This window comes from Ambystoma mexicanum, chromosome 6q, assembly GCF_040938575.1.
Source record: "Ambystoma mexicanum isolate Mex_15411 chromosome 6q, UKY_AmexF1_1, whole genome shotgun sequence".
Lineage (NCBI taxonomy): Eukaryota > Metazoa > Chordata > Amphibia > Caudata > Ambystomatidae > Ambystoma > Ambystoma mexicanum.
This window is the reverse complement of record NC_090937.1, coordinates 775,822,510-775,845,835: the sequence shown is the minus strand read 5'-3', so window position 1 is coordinate 775,845,835 and position 23,326 is coordinate 775,822,510. Positions and strand designations below refer to the sequence as shown.

Sequence of the window (23,326 nt, the reverse complement as noted above, 5' to 3'; positions counted from 1 at the left end):
TGGTGGAGTGGTCATTCCCGCTGCTGTACGCCTTTCCTCCAGTCCCCGTCATCCCGCAAGTGCTGCGGAGGTTATGGAAGTTCGGTTCCCGGATGATCCTCATTGCTCCGGCGTGGGCTCGGAGGACGTGGTACCCGGACCTTCTCGACTTGTCCATCTGCCCTCCGCGTCGTCTTCCCTACCGAGACGATCTGCTCTCACAGGAGGGGGGTCAGGTTCTCCATCCAGAGGTCAGATCCCTCAACCTTCACGCTTGGCTTCTGAAAGGTTGAGGTATAGGGATTGGGACCTCCCTGAAGACGTGATGGAGGTGTTGCTTTCGGCCCGAAGGCCAGCAACAAAGTCTCTGTACCGTTGGCGTAAGTTCTGCGACTGGTGCAGAGTTCAGAATGTGGATCCTTTTGCATGTGACATCACCATGGTTCTGTCCTTTTTACTTTCTTTGGCCCACAGGGGCTTGCAAGTGGGTACCATTAAAGGTTACCTGGCGGCGCTGTCCATCTTTAAGCGCTCGTCTGAAGAGTGTTCTTACTTTAAAATCCCTTTAATTTCACAGTTTCTGAAAGGGCTCACTAATGTGTTTCCTCCGTCACCTTTCCTGGTGCCCGGTTGGGATTTAAACCTTGTTCTTAAGTTTCTTATGGGTGCTCCGTTTGAGCCTTTACATTCTTGCCCTTTGAGGCTGTTAACTCTGCAAACTGTGTTTTTAGTTGCGGTTACTTCCGCTCGCAGAGTGAGTGAGTTACAGGCACTTTCAGTTAAGCCACCCTTCACTGTATTTCACAAGGACAGGGTTGTCCTTAGAGTTCGTCCTTCTTTTCTTCCGAAGGTAGTGACGAAATTTCATTTGGCCCAGAAGGTTGTTCTTCCGGCATTCTATCCTCCTCCGCATCCTGGTAAGGAAGAGGAGAGGCTCCACAGGCTTGATCCTAGGAGAGCTTTAAGCTTTTATGTTTCACGCATGTCCCGGGTCAGAGTGGACGATCAACTCTTTATTGGTTACGCTGGAAAGCGTTTGGGGCAAGCTGTGACGAAACAGACTTTGTCTCGCTGGATTATTTTGGCCATCTCGGAGTGCTACCGCTTGGCGGGTAAGGACCCACCGGCTGGCTTGCGGGCCCATTCTATCAGGGGTATGGCTGCGTCTACTGCCCTGCAGAGGGGTGTTCCTATTCGCAACATCTGTGATGCAGCCACCTGGGCTTCAGTACATACATTTGTACGTCACTATTCCCTCGATTCCATCCGAGCACAGGATCTGGCCTTTGGCAAGGCGGTCCTTTGCTCTGCTATTTGATTGGCTATTCTAAATTTTGATTCTAAATTCTTTCCCTCCTCCTTGCTCTGGTACTGCTTTGGGAGTCTGTCATAGATATGGTATACGTCGGAGGACCCAATCCCCTCGAAGAACAAGTTACTTTCTTACCTGGTAACGTTCTTTCGATGGGATGGTCCGACGACGTATTCCATATCGCTCCCGCCCTGCCTTCCCCGCTGCAGAATTTCTTTTGTGATTGCAGCTTACGTTCCGCAAGGCTTTGTGTCTGACTGGCAGTTGACTAGTGTCACACGTTCTGGGGGAAAAAACTACAACTGAGGCTACGGGCGTCGTGCGTCCTACTTATCATATCGGATGACGTCGGACGTCGGAGGAGGCCCTCGACGACGGCGCATCGACGTCATCGACGCAGGTCGCAGATGCCGAAAAAAGTTTCCGAAGCAGCACAGCTGTGGTGATTACATGTCATAGATATGGAATACGTCGTCGGACCATCCCATCGAAAGAACGTTACCAGGTAAGAAAGTAACTTGTTCTTCTTTCTGACAGTACTGGGATTTCTTTAAGCTCGCTTTATGGCCATGCGTAGCTAGATGAGTCAATAATAGAACAGTACCTTCCTTGCATATCTCTTCCGTGTCGGCAGCGATTAGTAAATCGTCAATGTATTGTAGCAACACACAGTCTGCTGGTAATTCTAACATGTCCAGCTGTTCTTTCAATGCTCTACTGTATATGCTCGGGCTTTTAGTATAGCCTTGTGGAATGCGTGTAAATGTGAATGATCGTCCTCCTAGAGTGAAAGCAAATACATACCTGCTTTCTTTGTGTATTGGAATGCTGAAGAAAGTGTTTTTTAAATTGATAACACTAAAGTATTCTGCTGACGCAGGGATCATTGTCAAAATCGTAGTGACATCTGGCACTATTGGGGGTCTACCACTTTGTTCAGTGCATGGAGATCAATTATGAAACAGTACGGTACCCCCTTTCTTGTACACGGGGAGAATGGGACTGTTACATACACTACCTGTAATCTCTTCAATCACTCCCAACTTCACCAAATCAGAAACAATGCTTTTCAATCCTTTTTCTCCTTCTGCTGAAATTTTATACTGCGGAATACGTGGTAGCATTATTCCTTATTTTAATGTCATTTTTACTGACTCTATTTTCAAGCATCCCACATCATTGTCATTCACGGCCCAAATGCAAGCTGGTACCTTACTCAATTCCCCTGATAAAGGTTCTGTCACAAATTCAGAAGTCTGCATAGTCTGGGGAGAAATAGTGAAAAATACCCCATCTGGTGTACAATGAATAACTGCGCTTAGTTTTTTCAATAGATTCAATCCTAAAATTTTCCCCACAATGCTCTGTTAAAAGAAATGGACAATGTTCAGTAAAAGGCCCTATTGTCACTGCTACTGATTTGGACTCTGGGTTTATTACTGGGGTACCTGCGAACCCTACTGAAATATTCTGTCGCCCTGACAGAGGTATGTCTGGAACCAGATGATGATCTATCGAGCACTTTTGTGCCCCCGTGTCTACGAGGAATCTATGCTCTTCATTCCCGATTTTCATCTCTACGTAGGGTCCTTTCTGATTCATGGGAATTGACACTGGTTCCGACCCCTGTCCTGGGCTGTCCTATTGGGGTAACACATCATCCGATGTGTAGTCTCCACTGTTATGATTATCAAAAATGTTCCCCCCTCTCCCTCTACTTCCCGTTTGTACACCCTGCTGATTTTGACTTTGAGTAGTTTGATTTGGAGCCTGGCCTTTATTCTGTGCACCATTCCCATAATTATTTTGGTGCTGCTGCATATGATTTGTTGTGACCATTTGTTCCCATGTGCCCTCTGTGAGGCCTTCTCTGACTATATCCACCTCTATTTTGCAAATGCGGACATTGTGCCCGCCAGTGTCCTTCCTCTCTGCAGTATGCACATTGGTTTAATCCCAAAGGCCCTCCATGCATATTCAAATGTCCCTCCATGCATATTCAAATGTCCCCTACTCTGTGCATTTCCCCTTCCCCCGTTGTCCTGCTACCTGCTGGAGTAACACCCCTACTATCATCCGCAGAGCTTCTATTCTTATTTGCAAAGGGTACTCCTTACATATCTCATTTATCTCCCCTACCGAAGTCCTAGGGCTTGACATCCATCTCATCGTTTCCCGCACCCACACCTGCAATCTTTGTCCATCACCTATCTGTCCCAGGGCGGCAAAGATCTCTGCATATACAGTCCTGACGCTTTCTTCCTGCCTCTCTCAATATTCTTTCTCCTATTTCCTGGTGTGGTGAGTACTTCAGAATACTCTTCATCCAATGAATTCTTTATTTCAAACAATTGTTTCACATGCTCTTCTATTTCTTCATCTCTCCCTCTACAACGGGATAATGCATTCATATCCGACAATCGTTGCGGTGGTAACTTCCCAATTAACTTTTTCCATTGTCCCGACAAATATTCCCCCATGCATTCCAACAATACCTGTCTTTCGTTGCTCCTTCTGAAGTCATATAGGGACGCTAGCGTGGATACCCCATCATTATGGTCTATATACATTTCTGCCTGTTCTTGCAACTCACGCCTTCTCTCCTTACTGATCGCGCTGCGAGTTACTCTCGTACATTCATTCTGCTCAATTCCACTCATGGGAGGGGCGGTCGGAACAGTGGCACCCTCTTGATCGGGAGGTGCGGAGGGGGCAGTGAGTGGGATATGTCTGCTGGGGCTGTGGTAATTGCGAAACACTCGGGGCTGGCTGGCTAGCTAGTGGGCAGTGAAGTGTCTGATGTAGCCTGTGGCTTTGCTGGGATTGGGAGGGGCTGAGCAACGGGAGGCGGTTGAGCGGCAGCTACTGACGTAATCTGTTTAGTTTCACTCCTCGGGCCCCGTTTTCTTTCAGTTAAAATTTTGTTTATGAATTCCTCTGAGTGTAGCTCTCTTTGTGGATATATTTTTTCTATGTTTAATTTATTGCGCCGTCTTGTCTTTCTTAAGCTATTACTCCCTCCTCCTTCTCCTCAGCTTTCTCCACCTTTGACTTGTGCCTGCGCGCATGTTTCTCTACTTCTAAATCGGAGCATTGCTTCCCTCCTCCAGTCCCTAAGGATATCAAGTGCCCCAGGGCGTGCTCTTACTTATCAACACATTTTCCAGGTTATCTATACGTCCCATCTCAAAACTCCCATCCCTCGGCCACTGAAGATTTTCCTGTTTTCTGGTTTGCTTATGCCAAGTTTCACAAAACATTATCGCTCCCATACCATACTTTATGTACATATCATAAGCCGGCGTTCGTCCCGGTGGTGCTTCTTGGCCAGTTTCCAAAGATTGTTCGCCGCAGTGGAACAATCCCGCTAAGGTGGACAATACCCCAGGCATGTTTTAACCTTTCCCTTGGCTAATCAAACTTACTCTGGGTGTTTGATTTTGCAAAATCAACTCTCAACCAATATCAGGATCACTTACGAATCGTGGCACGACTCACCAGATTAGTCAGTTGGTCTTTTCAAGACACAATTCGTCCATATACTGATGCAACCAATGACGTTGTGTCTGCGTATCTCGGCTATGCCTCGTTTCGGGACCCTCGCCTCGTTCGCTGGCCAGGGACATCGATCAGGGATCAGCGGTGTGCAGATCTGCAAAGGAGTCTCATCACTTTTCGCAGGGGCGCCCCGTACACCTCTCGATCCCGGCTCGATCACTCCCGTCCTCGCCGTTCTTACCACCTTCCTTATTTTGCAACATACACGATGGAACAAGTAGGGGAGGGTCCCTATTCGGGCACCATCTTGAAGGGACCCCTGAGGGACCCTCGGATGTGGCAACAGGGCACAGTCACCACACTCGAATAGATACGCCAGACACGAGGTTCCGTTCCCAAAATCTAGGGTTTATTGTAATACAAAGAAGTCCCAGTTGGCCAAATGGTCCCACGCCCCGTGACGTGTGTCTAACTGATCTCGGGGAACGCAAGAGTGTGAAACGTACATCAGTTACATATATACAAACCGAGCACCTTACAATCAGCAATGACACAGTATGACACATTTGATGCCACCCCCAATTCATTTCCCTTTGAATTAGAGTTGAGGATTGACCAGTGTGATAAATATGACACCTTAGAACACCATATTTAGTAACGGTTTGCAATCTTCAATTTTACAGACACCATTCTTTATTTGCGAGAACACAGCGTTTGTTTTTCATGGGCAAGCTGCGCGTAGGAGACTGGCACATACCAGACCTCACTATCTCTTTCGATTCTCGCTCTAGAGGTCAGCCCGCTCTCCGGTGCCTCACTGGGCTCAGAAAGGGGGGCCGTAAAGAAGAGCATAATTCAACTCTTTAAAGGCTAGTTTCGTAAATTGCTATTCTTTCAGGAGACTCGCTGGCATTTGGTACTGATTAAATGCCTTGCTCCCTGTCTTCAAGGATATGTGAGGGAGGGAATCGGGCATTTCTGTCTGGCTCTCCAGTGTAATGTTTCAACATGTTTCTTAGCCTTGGACCATTGAAGCAAAATAATATCTACAGCAAAGCACTTTTACATGGGGCAAAGTGGCAACGTTCGAGCGAGCAGAGCGAGAAAACAAAATGGCGATTCGGGTCATCTTAAAATGGCCTCACTCTAGTTGAACTAATAGCTACACAATCACTAATGAATATATATTCTTAACACTGTAAATGAGGCGGTTGGTCTTCGGCCAACCAATTATCATTCATTTCCGGACCCTAAAGGGGTGTTTGGTTTTTCTGGACTGACAGGTGTAGGTTGTGTCTCTGGGCCATCCCAAAAGGGTCTTGTCTGATTCAGAAACTAAGAGTGTACAGTATTGAAGTGTATTTGTGTGTTACTATTATATTGCTCCCTTCTAAAGAAGGCTTTAGAACTGATAAATTAATAATTGTTTATGCAAGAAATCTGAGTTTAAGAGTTTATTTGAATACCTGTAAATGTGAATCTTTGTAACTCCACTACTGCTCATGTTTCTCCTCTTGAGATAAACTTGGCTGCTCAACACGCTACCAAAACTGTGTAGTACAAGCTTATACCAAAGGCTGGGTTGCCTATACCTGTAGTCATAGTTTGTAGTGTTCCCAGAGGGTACTGCATTCAAACTTTGCCTGACAGAAACACAGGGTCTAAATCACAATAGAAATACATGAGAGGGTGAGAAAAAGGGCTTCCTCTTCAGGTTAGAAATTAAGTCCTGAAGTCCAGCAAAAGAGCTGGGGGTCTCTAAGGTAGAAGGGGAATTAGCACATTTCTGAGAATTCTCCCTAACAAGGACCCTCCGACTACAACAATGTCAGAGACAAAATGAACAGGAAAAAGCAAAATGTTTAGGGGTTTCTCAAAATGGGGACAGAATTAACCCCAAAATGGAATTCTGTCCTAACACTCGTACATGTGTTGTTCCCCAAGTAAAAGAAGTTAAGTTTATTTACCAGTGGTCTATTATCGACACAGGGCTCAGTGGGTCATCAATGTCAATGTTGGAAAACAGACTATTTATTCGTCTTAGCAGCCTGAATGGGAAGTGTGGGTTAATGGAGTGCCTCCTTTCATGTGCTTCACACACTTCCATAAGCACAGAATGGTGATGTCGATTTTCACCCATGAGTGTTCTCAATCGAAGTATTATTTTTTTTCTGCTCCTAGGTTAATGTGGTCTGTAGGATTATGCATTGCAGAACATTAGACATTTCATGTTGGTCTGCATATTTTCAGTTGCGATTGTTCTGCATGTGAGAACCATTTCAAAGTGTATAGGTATTTGATGTGATATGTCCTTTTTGTTTCTTCTTAGCAGAATTGATACTCAGCGTACCACTGCCAGCGTAGGTGACGTATATAGGAATGCTAGTGTGCCAGAACGGCCGCAGCCTACTGGTCTGTCACTGGTGAGTTTTCTCAGCAAAATGCTAACCTGATTTTAACAATACTTTTGTCAGTGAGTCTTTGCTTCTCATGACATTTCAAGACCTAAATGAGATGTACATTTTGAAGGAAATCTCCCCCACCCCCCCCCCCCGCCTCCCCACCCACACCCATCCCCCTGCTCTGTTTCACCAACCTCTTTCCCAGTAAGTCCCCATCCTGGGCCCCATTGTCGATCTAACTCCGTATGTCTCCCTGGGAGTTGACTGATAAGACGGTGTGCGAGCAGTGTCTGGTGGAGGTGTGGAGTCGAGACTTTGGATTTTGCTGCTCCTACAACGTGGTATTGCTGTTTGCCCAGGAGCCTTGGACCAGTCCTACTTCCATCTCCATCTAAAATCTGTGACACTCCCCTTAAATACACTGCTCATGCACGGAGCGCTGCACGAACAGTGTGTCTGGTGTCTGGGAAGAGGGGTGGTAATACCCCCCCCCAAGATCAGGTAAGTCTTGTTTGTTTATATTTAACAAGTGAAGAAAATATCTGATCTGCCAAAGAACACATGACTGTGAGCCTTTTCATTTCTATGGACTTTTATGCTGGTGTACGGCTTTGCCCTGCTATATCGTCACCCCTTGTCGCGACTGTTGGGGTATAGCCCTTTGAGCGACACAAAGAGTGAGAAGTAATGAGAAACTGATAACACAAGTCTAGTCGTTTAAGTGAGTCTGGGGGCGACTGCCGAGTTTTATCTCTTTGAGCGACCGCACCCCTGACAAGTGTACCGTTCTGGCACTAACGATTAGTTGAACTTAACTGCGTGAGCAGCGCAGTATTTATTTGTTAAAATGGCATTTATGGAAACCCGGGACAACACGTTGGGTCTTTCATGTCGATGAACCGTGCGATTTATTCCCTTAAATCAGGAATGCCTAACCAGCTGAAACTTAACAGCACTTCAGTAGTGCTTAAATGAACCCTGGTGAAACAGTCACCGGTTATTGACATTAAACGGAAAATGACTGGCATAGACCGTTTCATGTCTGACAAAACAAATCGATATTGGAGAGTTCTGCAAACCTTGCCTTTTATTATCTGTGGTAATGATGAAACTTGCAGACCCACAACAGTTCGCCTTCCCCCCCACCCCCCCCAACTCCCCCGCCCCCTCAAGTAACAAATCTATCACTGACACTCAGATTAGGGCGTGCCAATCGGACATTTTTACTGAACTGGATAAAGGAATCCCAGAAATCAGCACGTCCATCTCGACCATTCAAAACTTGAGTGATTGACTGTCCGTCCTTTTGTAGAAATTATATTGATTATTGCCTCATTGTCGCTAAATGACAGAGCTAAATAGCTTGTATCATTCCTCCCCAAGTCTCTTTGGAATTGCGATACAGGGAGGATCAGTTCCGACCGGGATGATAAGCGAAGAAAGAACGATACCTGAAAGAACCATGAGAGATGCATCCCCGTTACGATCACAAACTGACCTATTGGGAATCGCGCTTAGTGCACTGCGTATGAAAATAGTTTCACTTACGAAACTCTTTGATTTCCTTGATGCAAAAATATCTAAACCCAATCTGCAGATTGACCAACTAGCTCTGTGGATGCAAGAGCTTATGAAAGGGTCAAAATCTGAAAATTTGGTATTTGGTGATAGTGTACAGTATGTGAAGAATCTTAAACTTGAAACTAAGATCGATAATGGCCATAATGCTATGAGAGTGTGTGAGGGCTCTACCAAGGATTCCTATGGTTGTACCTGATTTTGAAGTGCCGCAGGTTACCCTAAGTACACCCCCACCCTGAAAGGTCCTAATGCCGCCAGAACAAAATCTGCTGGCTCTCCTCTCGCGATTCCTGTGGTCATAAATTACACTGAAGTATCACAGGTTGCCTTAAGTTCCTCCTCCTTGAGAGGTGCTGAGAAAGGCACGATTATCACTGATGATGAAGCATCAATCCCGGTTCCAACCTACAACTTGTTTGACAACCTCCCTAAGAAAAACGTAATAGCCCGCCGAAAAAGAAAAGTAAAAACCAGAGTGCTTCTTTAAAGGGGGCTAGAGGCGGTATCAAGCAATTTGTACCGAGAATCGGGTTGAAGATGAGATCTGCTCCGATGTATCGTGTGGCAGGGTTAGAAACAAAGTCTCTGAATACCTGTCAGAGCCTGGCCTCCGAGGGAGGAATTAAAATGCCAGGGAGCAGTTATTCTCCCCTTAATGACATGGTAAATGCTATTGTGGAGGTAGGTAGTGGGGTCAATGTACTAAAGGTTGATGCTGGTTCTCAGGTTGGCGATGCTCAAACACAGATGCCTGCCGCACTGGTACATGACGTAGTCGCAACAACAAATGCATTAATTCTCAGTGTTCTAAAAATACAAATAGATAAATCTATCGAAAAATGTTAATTTACAACAGACCAGTCCTGTAAGAATTCAAAAATGCAACAATGATCAGTGTGAGACCGACGGAACTCTTAGAGTACCCGTGTTGGTCTCTCCATTATAGCGGTCTGGTATAGTTACTGGGAAACTTGACAGCGATAACTAGCAAGCAGTCGAGTGAATGATCAACAAGCGTATAATTTTGAGGTAAGGAAGTTTGCTGCAGACGCCAGGTCTCAACCTAGACAAAGCAAAAGTAATGCATAATGAGCCTGCAGAGGTGCGATTAGTTCTACCTGGGCAGGTAGTCCCTAATGTTTTGCGTATTGCTACTTGATTTAGCAATACATGAAATAACAGTCAAAATAACAGTCACTTGTTCTACCTACTAACCCACCTTTATGCATATTATACTGTTCTGTGTTATGCATACCCCACGTGCCACATGTCTAGTTGTGTAAATGTGTCTATTGTTAAATTAAAGTTTGTTTTAAGATATTCTGTTCCTGGTGATCCTTATGAGCTATTATATTTTAATCTAGCTTCACTGCTAACACAAATGTGACCGCCTCTTGTGTTAATGACAAGGGTAGCTTTTGACTCTAACTCCTCTTTTTGATACTCCTGCAAGCCAACCTTGTAAGGAATGCTTTTTGGCTAGCCGGCTCGTATGGAGCTATTTGAGATGGGCTTTCTTTTGGCACTTGACCCTACACCATGTGAATTAGAAGACGAACAAGGAGAGCAGAAGACTGCTCCGATTGGCCGTATTGAAAAATCTAGACCTATTGAAACAAAGTGGCTTTCACAAGGGAAAAGATCAGGTGCCAAGATATAAGCCTCACCATATAGAGTGGACACCACAGTCCTAACCTTTACAAGGGAACCATCCCGCTGTAATCCCAGTTGCCAGCTGGAATACATGCGGTTTCACACATTTGGTTGGTCCCAGTGCTATTTTTCTTGGAGCTTACAATATAGTACTACTTCAGGAAACGTGGCTAACTGAAACACCTACGTGGGACGATCACTCTATAGTATTACATGCGGCCAAAACTTCATCACGTGGCCAGCCTTCTGCAGGACATTTAGTTGCCATCAAAAACCATAAAGATTGGAAGATCTCCTTATGGGAAGCCCCAAATCTGCATCTGCTAATGGTTAGAGTTACACGACCAGGTGACACAATAGCCATCATAAATGTGTACCGAAACCCAGTGGGGATAACGGATAAAAAGCTCTTGGCTGAGTTTGTCCAGCTATTAAATAGTATAGCGATGACACCTGATATTACAAGAACTATAATCGCTGGTGATCTAAATATGCATCTTCTTTCAGCGCATAATAGAACTAAAACCATCACTAGTAGGAAATGGTTGACCATAATGGAAGATAGAAATTATCTAATGTTTAATGGATTGCTGCCAGGTGATATACCTGCCCAAAATACCTGTGAGCGCCTCAATGATTGATTAGGTTTTCATTGACCGGAACACATTTTAATAAAGCAAAATTTGCTGTGGAAAAACAAGACTAGTGACCATGAATTGTTGGTGTTATACTGGCAGGAAGATCAGATTCCATGCGTTAATAACGAACTGCCAAATCAACACGCTCTGATTGTAAAAAATGCGCAGTCACGGTTCTCTTGGAATCAAGTCACTCTAAGATCCCTTGAAAATAACATAATGAAATCCTTTACACCTGGTGGGACTGACGCTCCAACACATACATTTTCTCCATCTATATCAAGTTCACAATAAAGTAGTTAGATGTACAGGCTTTAAGCCTAGGCATGAATTTAGTCCAGAGGTTTGCACGATGAAATGCTGGCTTAGATCCACCAAAAGAGCTATTGTGAAATCTAAAATACCAAATAAAAAAGAGGCAATTAAGGCGGCCCAATGTAAATACCAAAATTGGCAACGTGAGCATCAAGCCCAATCACTTCAGGCAGATGGGGGGGGGGGGAACGACGCTTCATGCTATAAAAAGAAAAATTCGGCCCCAAATATGGACGCTAATAAACTTAGCAAATCATGTGTCCCAAAATCCTGTCCAAATTAATGGGGTAAACGAGACACAATGGGTGGAGTTTTATTCAGAAATGTATGCCCTTCCTCCTTCATGTGGAAATTAAATTGTCATTGAATCCTCTAATTACTTTGGACTGAATATCACAGAACAGGAGATCCTGGAGTGCATTTGTAAATTGAGCAACTCTCGTGCTCCAGGCCCTGATGGCTTGAGTAATCGGATGTTTAAGAAACATCCGGTTCTCTGGGCAAGTATTTTGTATAACATTTTCAAACAAGTAATACAAATAAATGCGGTACCATGTACTTGGCACCACTCTGTGATAGTCCAGATTTTTAAGAGGGTTGACCAGGGATATGCAGCTAATTATCGCCCAATTGCGTTGCTCGACGCTCCAGGAAAAATTAGAGATTTATCTTGAGAGATTTTACACAATGGTCCATTGAAAATCTGCAAAGAGACCAGTTTCAAAAGGGTTTTATCACAGGGATGGGTACATCTGTTAACTCTTGCATCATGCGAAAGTCAAACAGCCTCTCTATTTAATCTTCGTGGACCTGACGGCGGTCTTTGATTCATTTTCGAGGCAGATATTTAATTCGGAAGCCTCATATTGTCTCCCTGATTCGAGATCTGCACCATAGAAATACTATCCAGTTGAGGCTTACATCAGATGGCCAACTATCTGCCCCTATAGCAACATTTAGAGGGTTAAGACCGGGATGCACACTTGCTGCAGCCCTTTTTAATTTCTATATTGCAAACCTAGGTGATGGATTTCGGGAGATTATCACGGATGCCCCAAGAATGAACATAACATCTTTACTATATGCTGATGATTTCAAAGACTCCTAAGGGTTGGCTACCGAATGCTCTCGATTCTTGCGTCCAAGCAAACCTTACTATAAACCTGCAGAAAACTAAGGTAATGAGGTGTAACATACTGACTAAACTTAAGAAAAAAAAAAAATATGATCATTAGGAGGTGTTACACTAGAATGTGTTCAACCATTTATATATTTAGGTATGGTTCTATCAAGCCATGGTGACGTAAAGAACCATAGAGAGATTTTGAAAACTGAGTTAATAACTTCAACATCACAAGCTAAGATGATACAGGCAATATTCTGTAAATTTACATTTGTGCCTGTTATCACAAGTTAGAAAGGAAATATTGGTGCAGCTTATTATATCTACCGGATTGTGTCCCGGTTCCATGGATTTTGTACGAACTGGGGCTGATCTCCTAGCATGCACGAAATCCATGGCAAGTTATCGCCTTGTTTAGGAAGTGCATACTTGCATTTCAGTCCCCTACGGTTCTGAGTACACTGGGTAGCCATGTCTTTTCTTACAAAGACAAAATTTATTCTGAAATGGCGTCATTTGGTTGTACACGCAGTGGCAGATGTTAAACTATTAATACGATTTGTAGTGACATTTTCGAATGTCACATTTTCAAAATGCCATTTCTTTCCACACAAAAATGCTGAAAAAAAATAATTTTCGAATGTTTTTTTTAAATTATTTTTTAAATGGGTGGGGGGTTCCCCCTAACCCATTTTTTTCGACACTTTTTTTTGACTAACGAAACAAAAAAAACATTTTAAATAAAAAAAAAACATTTGGAATTTTTTTTTCTGCATTTTTGTTTCGACAAAATGGCATTTCGAAAATGTGTTTTTTGAAAATGTAACTTGATACCTATTAATACTGATTCAGAATCCAATGCGTGTGAAGACCAAACTTTTTCAGATGGATTGGACGAGAACCAAATGTGAAAAATACTGTGAGGTCAATGAAAATACATTTCGATAGGAAGAAATATGGTAATCCTGAAAAATATTTGGTGCAGTATCCATCAGTGGCGCATAGATGTGAATTTATTCGCTTACGCTTGAATATTTTTCACACCAAAGAAGTCCAAGCAAGGCGTTCACAGAACAAAACAGTTGAAAATATGTTGCTTTTGTAATTCTGAGGGTCAGAGAGTCATTACAACATTTAATGGTTGAGTGGTCAGCCTTGGCTACTTAAGATTTAAAAGCCTTAACATCCCAACATTTATGGCTAATGATTCATGCAGGATATCACATAAGAATCTGTTCTGTTAATTTTTTGAAAACTAAGTTGAATTACCATGTAGTTCATAGCAAGACACAAGGCTTAAAAGGAAACAGCAAAACTAAATATGTTCAAGAAATACTGAATCATTTAATATGATTGATTTATCTTATTAAGTGTATTTCTGTTTTATTATCTATACTTTTTGTAATGTTAATTGATTGTTTTAGGATGAAGTGTTGTATCAAATTTTTTCTTTATATGTTTTAATTATAGATTGTAAAGTTGACTTAGTTCAGCTCAATCAATAAAAAATAAAAAGATAAACTACCCGACCTGGATGCCCCAAAGGTACTTGAGTTGCTCTGCTCTCTTCCTTGTTACTTGCTGGTGGAACAAACAAACTTGTTCTTGCTGGTCCCCGTTCTAATCCAAGGTTGACATTTTAAGTCCAGTGGAACTCCAACACGGATAGGTTTACTTGGTAAGGGGTGAAACAATTATGCCTGTTGGGTAAGATTTCACCTTTAGGGCTAAATCTACCTCTCTTGTGAGAACCCCAGAATTTTTTTGGTGGATTATTTTTCCCTATACCATAGTGAGTGGGAACTGTGGAACCGCACTCGCATATTCTTTTACTTTTCTTTTGGGTGTCATTTTTAAAACTAATTTTTAATTTTATCCTCTGACACTTTTTTTGTGTACCTTTTCATTGTCACAGGGTTGCCCTTTTGGGCTCCCCTTTTCTCTGGCTAACCTTTGTATCCCTTCTACATTTGGTTAGGTGAAGAACCAGCACACCCGACTAAGTGTAGTGCTGGGGAGATAAAATGCATCCCCTCTGTTAGGGAGAATTCTCAGAAATGTGCTAATCCCCTTCTACCATAGAGACCCCCAGCAATGTTTGCTGGACTTTAGAACTTTTAATTTCTAACCTGAAGAGAGAGATCTTTTTCCCACTCTCTCATGTATTTTTCTGTGATTTGGACGCTGTGTTTTCTTTTGACTTTGGAGTCTGACGAACTCCATAGGCATCATCTTTACATTGTAACAGAGAACACCTTCAGTGCAGTGGCACAGGGAGGTCTATTATTAGTTTCGCCAAGACGGTATTTAAACCTTTGGGAAATCGGTTTACTAGAGTAGTGAAGTGAAATTGACTTTACTTATATTTTTGTAACTTTCTAGACCCAGCGCGCACATCACAATAGGGCGCTGGCTTAGTAGCCCCTTTGTCTAGTTCCTCATGTGACATTTTTATGTTACCCTTTCTACAATTAATGGCTGGTGGCAGTGAACTTTTTCCTACCTGTGTGTTTCTACCGGGGGCTGAAATTGCAGCTGCAGTAAAGCACCCATGGATGCCCATTTTGTCAAAATGTCCCTGGTCTTTTTTCGCCATTTCTTGTTGGAAAGGTCCTTCTTGAGATTTACCCTGCGCTCCAAACCAGGTTTGGTCTGTGTGTTCGTTTTGTCTTTGGCAGGATTCACTGGTGAAGCTCGCCTCTTGCTCCAGTGTGTCTGGCAGGGCAGGAAGCGAGGGAGGTGCCTGAAACTCCCTGTGCTTAATCGCCTTGGTTACAGGAATGCACCCAAAGGTGATTGGCTGGCTGGCTGGCTGGCTGGCTGGCTGTCCTTGTAGGACAGCACCCCTGCTGTGTGTGACAGCTAGGCTGCGAATGAATGGGAGAAACCTGCTTAAAAGGCGAGGCTTTTTGTTTGGAAGGCAGAGACGACCACTGGACAAAGGAATCCGAAGAAGAACATGGAAGAGACGCCTGCTGCAACTCCTGGACCGTTGGTTTGCCCTGTGAAGCCCTGCTGCAGTGGTGAAGCCCTGCTGCAGTGCTGAAGCTCAGAATTTGCCTTGACTATAGAAGCCCTGCAAAGGACGACTGCTCCCCTTGGGTTGGTGGGACCAATCGACCCCAAGACAAACTCCTCTGGCAATCCTCTCGGAGATGGCTGTACTTCCATTGCTGCTGCAGTAACCAATTGGCACCAGCCCATTGACTTTGGCCTACCTATTGCATTGGACCAACTCCTCTGGTGAATTGAAACTATTTGCACTGTTTAAAAGTAACTCTTCTATTTGTTTCATTAACTTATGCCTTTTTGCTCCTGCTTCAAAGTAATTTAAATGTTTCAGAACCAGTTAGTGTGAAGTACTGTAGGATATTTTTTGTGCTATTGATTGCCTCCTTATAGTGAATGTTTTCTAACTGACTGTGTAATAAATTAAGTGTTTTACCAAGAAACCTTGAGTGTAAGTTTTGAATACTTGTAATTGTAGACCTCCGTGTAACCTCATTACAAGCTCACATTCCCTCTTGAGATAAGCCTGGCTGCGCAGCTTGTTAACAAAAACTGTGAGGTACAGACTTAGACCAAAGGTTGGTTTTACTTACACATGTAGTCATAGTTGTGTGTAGTGGTCCCAGAGGGTACTGCATGCAAACTTTGCCTAACACTGGTGGCAGGCGGTGAGGATAAATTGTAGAGGTGTTACTTTGAGAGTTCTGCTTTACTTTTCTTTAAATGGGAACCTTCACAGGGCTAAGCGCCACTAGAAAAGCAGTTTTTTCATGCCTTATATGGATAACTACAAACAGGACACCTGATCATTTTAACAGTAGATCAACTGAAAGAAATGTGCAAGGTCAGAAACCTCCCTGTTAAAGGAAAGAAAAATGAATGAATTGAAAGATTGTTGGAACATCAAAGTATGAGAAATTGGGCTGTCGCCCCTAATTTCTCAGAAAATGTAGATAATGTTGATCAGGAAGATGTAGAGTCTAGCATTAATGTTATTGAGGAGCCAGAGGAGTCTCAGGATGTGAGCCTCACTGCACCTCTACCTGCTCTTAGGCCTCAATCTTTAGCCATAGGGACCCTGCCAGGTCCAGTACTGAGTCCAGGATGTCTCTCTTGAAAAGATCAGACTTGAGTTACAGTTCGAAAGGCTCCAAATGCAAACTGAAAGTAAACATCAAGAAATCAAACTCAGAGAAATGGAAATGCACCATGCGCTTGTAATGAAGAAATTGTCTCTTGAAAATGATTCTATCCCAGAGTCTTCTAGGTCTTCCAGTACTAAGAGACCTTGCATGTCTAAGGAAGCTGTGAGTATATATGAGGTGAAACTTGATATTTTGGATTGGTTGGCTGCTTTTGAGTATAACTATGGGATTCAGGGTTTTACATGGAATCAGCTGATTCCTTGGCTTTTGTCTAGACCCCCCCAGGTTGCAACAGATGCTGTACTGGAGGTGGGGGAACATGAAAGATTTGAAGCTATCTTTGATAGCTGGACTTGGGAAAACTGTTTCCCAGTACCTTAAGAGGTTTAGGACCCTCAAAAAGCATGATGGTACTTCTTGGGCTACCTGGGTGTGTGAATGTTTGAAGAACTTGGATGGTTGGGTAAAGGGTTAGAGTTAACACTTTTGAAGGAATGAGACATCTATTTTTGTTGCCTGCTCTCCTGAACTGAGACAGCACTTGGCTGACTCTAAGGAGGTTGATCCAAAGAAGTTAGCAAATGCTGCTGACTTGTGGTTTGCTAACAGGGCTACTCACAAAGATTCTAGGCCAAACTCAGAAGGATGAGGGAAAGCAGCAAAAGAAAGATGGCAAAGAGAATTCTAATACCTCCAATCCAAAAGAGGGCCACAAACAGAAAAAGGGTAAGCCACAAGGGAAACCGAATCCGGCTAGTGAAACCTCTGGTGCTAAACAAGACAGAGGTCAGCAGAAACCCCCATTTGTCAAAACATTTGGAAAATGTTATGTTGTGGGTCTACTGACCATGTGAAAGGGGATCCCAGATGCAAGGGTTAAACTTCAGGGGTCCTCCTTAACCTTTTCCCCAGAGGGAGAAGTACAGATGGCAAGTGAAAACTTTTAACTACTGGCTGAAGACCACATTGGAGTCTCTGCCAGTGTTTCTTTAGTGTCCCTGGGTCTGTGGGAACAGCAGAATTTAGAAGTCTATAATTCAATTCCAGAGAACACAAAAGAATATTACAAGGACAGTGTAATTGTAAATGTTCAGGAGACCCACTGCCATTGGAGATACTGGGGCCTGAATTACAGTGGTGGATGAATCTTTTTTCAAACCTGAGGATGTTGCTTAGGCACCCAAAGGCCTCACTAAACTTGCTGAGGCCCTGGTCAAATGCTTCCAAGATTACCAGCTCTCATCCAATTCAACATCTTGACTGTAAAGATACTTGTTAGTGTGCAGAGTGAGGTGCCTGGGAGAGACCTGTTGGGGAATGACTTAAAAACTCGCAGAGTTGTATCGAGCACCCCCAGGCCTCCCAGTAAGAGGAAACAGGAACAGACAAGGAAGGCCAGAGAGAGTACGTTAACTGGCTCTCAAGAGGATGTTACAGAAGAAACTATAACACCCAGCCCACAGGAGCTACTAACTGCTATTTCTAAGAAGGAGGCAAATGGTAAATCCAAGGTCTCAAAGAAAAAGCAAGAGCGTACTCATGTGCTTCCAACAAGGACATCCCTGAGAGGACTGTCCAAAGTCACACATGTGACTGCTCCACCAGCTGAGGCTGAGTGTGAGGAACAACCAGGAAAGGTTGAATTAGCTGCTGAAGATTCAGAGCTGGAAGAAGACCTCCCCCCTGTTGGAGATCTAGATCCTAAAGACCATCCTGAGCTGCAGTCTTTACTGGCAGAAGGTGGACCATGTAGGACAGACTTCAGCAGAGGTCAAAGGGAGTGTCCTACTCTTGAAGGACTTCGCCAACAGGCAGCTTCCCAGCTGGACAGGCAAGAGCCAGGGAAGCACAGGTTGTACTGGGAAGATGGCCTTGTCTACAATGAACCAACTGAGTCTATCCCAGGGGACTACAGAAGACTTGTAGTGCCTCTAGAGATATGACGACAGTTCCTACAGTTAGCCCATGAGATTCATTTGGCTGGTCACTTAAGCTTTAAGAAGACCAAGGAAAGGCTTTCTCTATACTTCTACTGGCCTAAGTTGGGGTCTGATGTAGATACATTCTGTAGACGCTGTCCCACTTGTCAGACATCTGGCAAGAGTCGAGCCAAGAATGTGGCACCTTTTGGTGCATCTCCTAGTTGGGACCCCCCCTCCCCCCTATTGATCGGGTAGGACTCAACATTGTTGGTCCCTTAAACCTCCAAGTAATCAATTTATATCGGTTGTAGTAGACCATGCTACTAGGTATCCTGAAGCAATACCTAGGAGGACTGTTACAGCTCAGGCTGTTGCTAAGGCCCTACTTGGTATTTTTACCAGGGTAGGTTTTCTTAAGGAAGTCATCTCTGACTGGGGATCAAACTTTGTCCCACTTCATTCAGGCCATGTGGAAAAACTGGAGTGACTTACAAGTTCTCAACTGCCTACCGTCCCCAGACGATTGGGTAGAACTATGAAGAGCATGATGGGTGCTTTAGAAGAACCCCTTAGAAGAAAGTGGGACCTTCTACTGCCATGCCTTCTCTTTGCTTAGAAGTACCTAAGAAGGGAGTTGGATTTAGTCCCTTTAAGCTGCTCTATGGTCACCCAGTTAGAGGTCCATTGGCCCTAATTAAGGGGGAGTTGGCGAGTGTTCTGTTGTATCCTGTGGGTTAGGGTCACGTGCGGATGAGGAAGGCTCCTCGGTGGAAGGGGATGGCTTGCAGCTGGGCTCGCATGCGTGCTGGAATGTGGGACGTGTGCGTGTGAATGGAAGGTGACGGTTGGGGACAGTTGGAGGACTTTGCCTGCTGGGTGGGGTTGTATCGTGCTCTTCTCTCTTACTTGTTGCTCAGCGTACAAAGCAGGCTACAATAAAGACACATGAAACTTACCTGGTCGTTCCTGTTATGGACTACTCCAATTAATGCCCTGTCTTTTGGGCATTTTCTGTACTTGTAGGGGTTGTCATCGGATCATTGGGTTGGGCATGTTACTTTTTGTTATGTTTCTGATTATATTTACTGCTATGAGGTTGTTGTTTTCACTCCAGTATTATGTATTTCCGGTAGTACTTTGTGTGCGCCAAATTGCCGGGTGGGTTTGGTACCTTCATCTGCTTGCGGCCCTTGGTGTCGCATTAATTTGTGTGTGGAGAGGGCGAGAGGTTGTATATTCCTTCCTTATAGTTTGTGAGGGTGATTTGTGGTAGGTGGGGTGAGTTGTGGGAGCGGTTGTAGGGCAGCTTCCATTTTAGTGGTCCGCTATGTTGCTTATAATTGCCAGGTGGGATTTTAAGCAATGTTGCGGTTTGCAGTTAAATCCGAGTGCAGCGTGGTCAGATGTTTTCTGATCTAATTTCTACAGTGTCCCATCTGTCCGTGCGGCATTGTTTAATATGCGTTATTTTCACAGTGCTTATTGGGCCTGTGGTTGTAGTTTCTGAGGTTATTTGACGTAGGTTGCCATTTGTCATGTGGTTGTGTGAGTGTGGGTTTATTCTGAGCTTCTGCTATGTGTGCAAGGTTCCGGCCGAGCCCTGTGATTCATGATTTTCTCTGGGTCATTTTCCGTACGCGTTGGTCATCGTGTTTTCCGTGGATTAGTTCGTTACAGTAGTTAGTTGTGTTTGCGTTGGGGACATTGGGTGGCCAGTTGGACTCAGTGTTTCTTTGTCTGTGTTCCAGTGTGGCAGGCTGGAGGCCCGGGGTGGCAGACTGGGCGGAAGGAGTTAAGTGTTCTCAGGTGGGCAGGTAGTGGTGTAGGAGTTTTTGGTGGCCTAGTGTTACCATGGGTTCTTTGGTGGTGTTGGTTCTGTTTCCTGGGTCTTGTTTCTCCCTTATCTTTGGTCTTTCTCGTTGGTTCATGCTTGCTAGTTAACCTATGTATTGGTCCTCGCGTTTGTGAGCAAGTAAGTTTTTTGTTGGATTGACGGAGGGAGAAGTGTTGTATCCTGTGGGTTAAGGTCGCGTGCAGATAGGAAGGCTCCTTAGTGGAAGGGGATAGCTTGCAGCTGGGCATGAGTGCGTGCTGGAATGTGGGAGGTGTGCGCTTGAATGCAAGGTGATGGTTGGGGACAGTTGGAGGACTTCGCCTGCCGGGTGGGGTTGTATCGTGCTCTTCTCCTACTTGTGGCTCAATGTACAAAGTAGGCTACAATAAAGAGACATGAAACTTACCTGGTCGTTCCTGTTATTGCTGACGAGCTGCTTTGCCACATGTTCCTTCTCCCAAGCCAGTGAGAGTCACTGACTATGTGCTTGGTCTCCGGAGGAGAATGATGCATATGACGGAAGCATCTGATAACTTGAAATCAGGTCAGGCTCTGGTGAAGCATTAGCATGACCAGAAGTCCAACAAGGTTGAGTTTACTCAAGACCAGTAAGTTCTAGTTATGGTACCTACAAGGCAGAGGGCCTTACAGGACAAGTGGATTGGACACTTCAAGGTTGTGGGAAAACTTGGAGAGGTCAATTATTTGGTGGACTTAGGCAATCCTAAGGAGGCCATCAAGAGGTCATCCTTCTGCCGGGCAAAGGTGAACCTCCATTGAGGTCTCCTTATTTACAAACTCAGACTGTGGAACTAATACATTAGACTACACGTACCTTTCATCAACAAAAGGTTAACTCACTGATGAGGTGTAAATCACATATATGCTTATTGTTTAGTCACAAGATTGGAGGGCACGCCATGTTGTGGTCAATTTTTGTGTTGAGCTTTTCTGCTGCAAGTAGTGTTCATAAGCCATCATGTTCTAGAATTATGGGCACAACTGATTGATTGATGACATGCTTTAAAATAAATAAATAACAGCTAAACAATAAAAAGCTGTATAAATACAACAGAATGATGTGTTTGTTTATTTCTAGGTTGCTTACTTATGAGACAAAAGTACTATTGCCTCAAGAGTTTTCTCGCAACGGTTTGAATGTGTCTGCATTACATTTTTGCAAAGATTTGAATTCTAGAGGCTAGGACACCCCCCCCCGTTTCAGAATCCTAAGGAGGCCCCCAGACTCTTTCACACCAACCGTCTAAAAGCCTATGTCTCAAGACCAGAAGTGGGAGCTTTGCTTTTAGCTTCAGCTCAGGAGGAGAATGAACCTCTACGTGATCTCCTCAGGGGACAATCTTTAGATGGAAAGATAGTTTACCAATCTGACACTGGAACAACAGGCGTAGTGGAAGTTTATCAGTTTGCCTCCCTTTTGTCACTATCACCAGGCTTGACCCCTTGGGGATAGCATGATATTCTCACTGGTGACTGTTTACCTATTAAAAGCAGAGATTACAGGATGTCAGACCATGTAAGGACCCACATAAAGGAAGAGGTCAACAAGATGCTTGATCTCGGGGTAATAGAACCATCTACAAGTCCATGGTCTAGTCCAGTTGTACTAGTGCCAAAGACAGGATCCAAGGAGTTGAGATTCTGTGTGCACTATAGAGCTCTAAATGCAGACACAAAGACTTATGCCCATCCTTTACCTAGGACAGATGAGCTGGTGGACAAACTTGGTTCAGCCAAGTACCTCAGTACATTTGACCTAACGTCAGGCTATTGGCAAATAGCCCTGACAGACCATGCCAAGTAGATAACTGCATTTTCAACCCCAGCAGGCCTCTGCCAGTTTAAGGTAATGCATTTTGGATTAAAGAATGCACCTGCTACATTCGAAAGGATGGTTAATCAAGTTCGGAATGGGATGGAGGACTTCTGCATGGCATACTTGGATGACATTGCAGTGTTCAGCCCTACTTGGAAAGAACATGTTGACCACTTAGGATATGTTTTGCAGGCTCTTGAGCAGGCCCATCTGACCATAAAGGCTAGTAAGTGTCCAATTGGTCAGAGCAAAGTAGTCTACCTTGAACATGAGGTAGTAGGAGGTGAAATGAGGCCATTGCCTAGCAAAGTACATGCTTTACAAGAATGGGCCACCCCTCCCACTCAAACCCAAGTGTGAGTCTTTTAGGTCTTGCTGGTTATTGTAGGAACTTCATAGAGAACTATGGGTCCATAGCTTTTCCCTTGAATGTGGTCTCCTCACCCAAATGCCCCAAGAAGGTCAGGTTGAATGAGGAGTGCACTAAGGCATTTGAAAGACTTAAGAAAGCCCTTTGTCAAGCTCCAGCCTTAAGAGCTCCTGACTACAGCCAAACTTTCATTGTGCAAACAGATGCTTCCAATACAGGTATAGGTGCAGTTCTGAGTCAACTGGATGAGAAAGGTGGGGAACACCCAATCTGCTTCATCAGCAGGAAGCTGAAGGAACCTGAGACAAGGCGGGCAACCATAGAACGTGAGTTTTGCCATTGTGAGGTCTCTGAGGAAGTTTAGACCATACTTGTATGGATCTACTTTTGTGATTCAGGCAGACCAGCAACCCTTGAGATGGTTAATGCAGATGAAAGGGGAAAATCTGAAATTAAGATGGTCTGTCAGCCTACAAGGGTCATAAATGTGCCAATTCCCTTCACCTTAGAGACCACTAGCAACTTTGATGGACTTTGAAGACTTGTTATTTTTACCTGGAGAGTGTGGGCTTTTTTTTCCCACTCATGTATTTTGATGTGCGTTTTACTTTTGTGTTCTTTGATTATGGGGTTTTAGACCACTCCATAGGCGTAATCCTTTCATGTGTGCTACACAGCACCCTCAGTGCTGTGACACACGTAAGCCTT

At 44.1% G+C, this 23,326-nt stretch overlaps 1 protein-coding gene across 3 annotated transcripts in view; it reads left to right on the top strand.

Moving 5' to 3' along the window:
- Positions 1-23,326, top strand: part of PLRG1 (pleiotropic regulator 1) — a 427,106-nt gene that overhangs the window by 144,334 nt on the left and 259,446 nt on the right. For 2 of the 3 annotated variants that reach the window (XM_069631305.1, XM_069631307.1), the window contains one exon: positions 7,119-7,212. In XM_069631305.1, coding sequence (XP_069487406.1) covers positions 7,119-7,212 — 94 coding nt within the window. The remainder of the gene's footprint in view (positions 1-7,118; positions 7,213-23,326) is intronic. The other variant, XM_069631306.1, reaches the window with a different exon arrangement.